At 36.6% G+C, this 6112-nt stretch overlaps 2 gene segments (V, D, J or C); both read right to left on the bottom strand.

Annotated features, from left to right (window-relative positions):
• Positions 1 to 1161: 1161 nt before the first annotated feature.
• On the bottom strand, positions 1162 to 1571 carry LOC107724927 (Ig heavy chain V-III region CAM-like). The segment is given in 3 exon segments: positions 1162 to 1312; positions 1406 to 1475; positions 1550 to 1571. Coding segments are annotated over 3 exon segments (243 nt in total).
• A 1462-nt stretch (positions 1572 to 3033) lies between these two features.
• Positions 3034 to 5379, bottom strand: LOC107724928 (Ig heavy chain V region-like). The segment is given in 3 exon segments: positions 3034 to 3040; positions 4815 to 5190; positions 5337 to 5379. Coding segments are annotated over 3 exon segments (426 nt in total).
• Positions 5380 to 6112: the final 733 nt, after the last annotated feature.

Below are 6112 nucleotides of genomic sequence, written 5' to 3' on the forward strand. Positions count from 1 at the left end.
AGTAGAAATGCTACTAGAAAAAATGCCCAATCCATTATTACAAAGTGAAATTAAAAATACTGAATATTATAAACTGTACGGATTATACTTCATACTGAAACATACTGTAGAAAACAAACTAGTCTGTATAGATTTACTGCAAAGCAAGCACGAAATGAATCATTAAAGTTTTATAATTATTACAAATTTAATAACATATTTTTTTTGCATTTAGTATATTCAAAACACCTCAGATAGGCCTTATGTTACTTTAGAGCTGGCGTAACTCAAACATGTCCACCCCATTTCCCATGATGAGTTTTTGAACAGCTGCCTGTATTCGTGTTTCCACAGTGTCTCTGTTGCACAGTAATACACTGCAGTGTCTCCAGTCTTCAGCTGATTCATGTGCAGATAGAAATTAGAGATGTCCTTAGATGCTGTGAATCTGCCCTGCACTGACTGAGCTGAGCTCTTATCAGAATCTGAATAATAATAAATAATCCATTCAAGTCCTTTTCCAGGTGCCTGACGGATCCAATACATGTTAGTGCCACTAACAGAAAACCCACTGCAGGCACAGGTCAGTTTGTAGGAACCACCTGGAGCCACAACTACTGACTGTTCAGACTGTGTGAGCACAACCTGACAGTCAATACCTGTGGATAAACACAACATTTAGAATAGAATTATGAATGTGTATTTATTTACACTAAGAAAACAGTTTATTTTGTCTCATATATGGTTTATATGAAGGTTGAGCTGATGAGTCTTTGACTTAACAGTGTAGCTGTTTAAATATGAGATGGGCATCAGTTAATTTGCATTGAAACCTTGAATTAGCAAAAACTGTGTGTGTATGTTGTGTATGCATGTATGTAAATACATCTGAGTTTCTCCATGTGTTCTGGTGAAAATGGGTGCAGCACTGTATTTTAGTGGTGGGCAGACTCCTATTATTACAGCTGTATCTTTAGTCTCTGCAAAGTTTTTTTCTTAAGACAGACTGTAGACACCTATTAGCTTGATTTTTTTATGTTAAAAAACATTACTGAACAACAGAATTTATTCAAATATTTAAATCTCCAAAAATGCTATTTTCTATAGCTTATCAATCATTATTTTGTGTGAGAATCTCTTATCAAGCTACTGTCTTGGCAGTTTTTGTGCACAGCATTTCAGTCACTGTGTCTCCCGGGCACAATAGTACACAGCAGAGTCTTCATTCTTCAAGCTGCTCATCTGCAGATACACCTGCTTCCTACTGTTGTCTCTGGAGATGGTGAACCGTCCTTGTACAAACTGAGAGTAATATATTTCCTGGCTATCATATCTGATCAATGCCAGCCATTCAAGCTCTTTTCCAGACTTCTGTCTGATCCAAGCCATCCAGGAGCCAGCAATGTCAAAACCAGAGGCAGGTCATGTCAGCTTATGGGATTCTCCAGGTTTCATGACTACAGCCTCAGACTCAGTCAGTGTTTGACACCAACAATCTACAAAATAAAACATGATCACTATGTGTAAATTCAGATAAAAACAGACTGAAAACTAAAAACTGGAATCATACATTGAGAAGACAGGAACAGCATCGTAAATCCCAAGATTATACAGTATGTTCCATGTTTGTATACTGAATTATTGAGCTGTACAGTGATACAGAAATGAATATGAAGGGTTCAAGAGAATAATCCAACATTTAAATAATTGAATATTCAGTTAGGGATATCTTGTATTTAAATAGGGGCATCATATTACTCCCATGCATTTTATGGATCCATACAAGGCATACAGAGTAATTAACTCAAATCTATCTATATTAAATGCTAATATTAATTAATTTATTTGATGTGTATCTGGTATTTTTCTGTTTTTTTTTAATTACTATTAATTAAACATAAATAATATATGTATACATATGGTATCATATTCATTTTTTTTTTCTTTTTCTTTTTCTTTTTCTTTTTCTTTTTTCCTTTATGATATTGTCCCATTCCAGAGTCAACAAGCACAGGATCGGCATCTCCATTACTGTTTCTTTTTTTTTTGGTTAGGTCCAGATTTCTCCTTTACAGCATACACCAACCATATTGCTGATGGTGCATGCTGTAAAAAAAAAGCAGAATATCCATCTATTGCCATACAACAGACAAGAAGTAGCCTATATACCTATTATCAGCAAAATGCAGATTAGTCACGGAAAAACTTATGCAAATGAGATTGGGGAACACATTAGTAATCTGATTTGATTTAGTTTATTTCCACAAAAAAAACAATTTAAATGTATTAAAACTATGGATATTTACTTTTGGACTGAAAATGTTATTAATTAGTCTAATATAATAAAATCTTTATTAGTAAAATTTATAAAATCTTTCAGTCTTTTTTTATTTACATATTTATTTACATTTTTTGACATAATATTTTATTAGTAATATATTGATTTTATATTAACTTCAAAACAATCACTTGTCAATGCCTCACTACAGGTGTTCCACTAGCACTGTTAGCTACCTCTGCCGGGAATGTTAATTGTACTGAACAGTTTTCATGTGGAAATGCAACTGGAACTGTTCAACCAAATGGTAGGAAAGCGTGTATATGCAGTTTAACTTACTTCTTGATATTTTCAAATTTTGTTCAGTATTGTAGTTGTATTTGTCATTGTGGTTTTATTGCAAAATAGTATGCAGCAGTGTCTTCATTCTTCATATTATTCATCTGCAGATACATCTGTTTCTTGCTGTTGTCTCTGGAGATGGTGAAGCGTCCCTGAACAGACTGAGAGTAGTATATATAACTACTACTAGATGAGATGTATGCCAGCCACTCCAGACCTCCTCCTGCAGCCTGTCTGATCCAAGCCAAGTGCTGGTCACCACTAAATCCAGTGACTGTACAGGTAAGTCTGTGAGATCCTCGAGGTTTAATGACCACTGACTCAGACTCAGTCAGTGTCTGACACCAACAGACTGAAAAACAAACAGTTCAACACTAACATTTACAACAATACACATGAATAAGTCTAATTATCAACAAGTTTTCAAGAGCGTCTTACATTCTGTGAGAGCAAACATGAAGATAAAACCCAGTTTAGACACAATATCCATTGGCATGTTATGAAACAAGAAACGTAATGCAGCTAAGTCACAAACAAGTGTTGTGAGATGAACTGAGTGGAGTCTTTTTTCTTTTAATCAGGGCAAGGAGAAGTAGGTTTGCATAGGGTTCCCTCTAAAGATACATTTACATTTTCTGTGACTCTTATTAACCTCTGGAACCATGCTGCCTTTCAAAATGTTTGTATAACTTTTCCTAAAGCTTATTTAGTACTATCATCATTGATTCTGCACTGTTTAGACTGAAAGTCTGTTCAAAAGATCATCATTCAAAGATATTCAATGATGTGCTTAACATTTAAGATTTTCCTGGTTCATTAGGGACCAAGCACCGAAGGTGTTGTACAAAGCCACTGGAAGGCAAGCCTGCAACCTTTAGCCAAAAAAGCGTAATGGCTAATCCTAACGCTGTAGCTTTGGCAGTATGCAGGGAAGGAGACCAGAGGCCATTTTGTTTGAATGGATGTCAAAGGAGGAGAGGCATCACTACGCTGAATATACAGCTTTTATGAGGAAACAGCTTATCATTTAATGAATCGGCAGCCTATTGGCTAATCTTCAACATGTTTTACACTAAACAATACTTTTGGATTGCACTATTTTTAGAGTTTACACAGAAAAAAATACCTTTTTATAATAGAAGTACCGATAATGGTGGTGTTGGAATTGGGTGAAGAGTGAAGACATGGCTGTAGGGGAGGACTGCCAGGCGCGGCTGCACTGGCCCTGGGACTTAGCAACCAGAAGACAAAGCAGAAGACGGGAAGGTGATGAGAGAAGAGACCGAGAGCTAGGCGGGTCACTGATGTGAGGCCTTTTAACTTCTATGGAGGTGACACCTCCGGGGGTTCAGAGAGCCAATGGTGACTTTAACTTTTGGAGGGAAAGTTTATGACCCTTTGTCTTCAAACATGGTATTTTGCATATATGTAACTGGATTGGGTGTTGATGCAAAACTATTAAAGATTCCTAGGACACTAATATGTTGCATAGGTATCAACATATATAATATACACTCTCATTTAGATCATCAAAATACGAATTTGTAGATACCAAACATGGTAGAAGTGAGATTACATTAACTAGTGGTTCTAAGCATGCACAAACAGTATACAATAAAAAAGACGATATACAAGAACAGTATTAATACACAGAATGACCTGGATATATGCATGATAGAATGGTCAAAGAAAGGTTTGTCTATGAATTATCGAAAGGAGTCCTTTTTTATAGCCAGTATATGTGTCTGTTTCAGAGGGAATTAAGTAAGAGGGAGAATCTCTCGACATGCCATTAGGTCGTAAAAGTTTATCTGGTCTGGCTGTGGTGTCCTGGTTGCCATGGTAACCAGGGGTCGGGGGTCGTTCACAGACATCCCGGCACAAAGTCTGGTTGTTGGGTGAAGGGGTCTATTGGATTGAATTTGGGTTGAATTCTGGCTTTAATATGACATTATCTGCTTTTAACGTGTCTTATAGGCATTATTAGTGCTCATCTGATTAGAACTCAATCATTAAGAAGAATTCCAAACAACTGCTGAGATGTTGCTGTTTTTAACCTGACTTTATAAACATGTTTAAAGATAAGAGAGCAAAAAATGTATCAGATTAATTTATTCACTTTAAAATAAATATGTAAGTGAATACACCACTTCACAAATAAAACAAAATAAAATACATTTATAAAACCCCAATAAATTAAAATACAGTGACTGACCCATCATCTCCATTCCTCACCCCTTCCTGATCTGGGTTTTTGTAAGGGTAGCTGTATGAAAACAAGCAAAGTGAATCTCTTGCACAGTAATACACTGCAGTGTCTTCAGTCCGTAGTTGGCTCATGTGCAGATAGAAATTAGAGCTGTCCTTGGATGCCATGAATCTGCCCTGCACTGACTGAGCTGAGCCTTTGTCAGAGTCTGTATGATAGTGCAAGATCCATTCCAGTCCTTTTCCAGGGGCCTGACGGATCCAGTGCATCCTATAACTACTAAGAGTGAATCCACTACATGCACAGGTCAGTTTGTAGGAACCACCTGGAGACACAGTTACTGACTGTTCAGACTGTGTGAGAACAACCTGTGAATAAACACCTAAACACAGAGACAGAAAATGCTTTACACATCTAATGAATCACAATACTGATGAAATAGGATTGGGTGTAACATTGTAACTCCTTAAAACTGCCTAAATAACCGCCTCTCACTCTTTAAAAAAATAAATAAATAAAAACACTCACTGTGTACAGCTGCCAACAGCACAAGGAGCTTTAGGGAGAACATTGTCTCTCCTCTTCAGATAAATCACTCATTTACTAGTTTTAAATACGAAATATGGCTATTGAGTTTGCATAGATATATTTGCTCATGCATGGGGACACACATAATGGGTGAGTTCAAAGCCTAGAGTCAGTTTTTTTGTTTTTTTTTATGGAAGGGTGTCCTCTTCTGGCATTTAAATTATTCTTACAATGGGTCAATTGAGCATACAATGTTATAACATGCCATTTAGTGGATGAATTCGATAAAAAGTATTTACAAATGCTAAAATATCACCTGACTCATTTAGTGTTCCATATTCATTTATTCATTTGCTTTGATTTAGCTATATTTTGGTTATTGTGTCATATGATGTATAATACAAAAAGGAACTGTTTATTGAAAAATGTGTTTAGTGGAGACAGGTTTTTGTACAGGTCCTGTGGCAGTTTGTGGCATAGTGCATTGCGAGCACAGTAATACACAGCTGTGTCCTCAATGTTGAAGTTCTTTCCTGTTAAAATAACTGCGTTGCTGGAGGATTCAGAAGAGAAACTGAGCTTATTATTGAGGGAGTCTTTGACACCATTGCTACTGGAAGTATGGAACCCGCCGATCCATTCCATCGGTTTTCCACTTGAATGTCTGATCCAGTTTGTGTAGCCTCCACCTGAGGCTGAATTTCCAGTGATCTTACAGGCGATGGTAAATGTTTCCCCTGGTTTAACTACCAGGATAGGAGGTTGATCCAGCTCAA

Source organism: Sinocyclocheilus rhinocerous, unplaced genomic scaffold (assembly GCF_001515625.1).
Source record: "Sinocyclocheilus rhinocerous isolate Xijiao unplaced genomic scaffold, SAMN03320098_v1.1 scaffold11912, whole genome shotgun sequence".
NCBI classification, from domain to species: Eukaryota; Metazoa; Chordata; class Actinopteri; order Cypriniformes; family Cyprinidae; genus Sinocyclocheilus; species Sinocyclocheilus rhinocerous.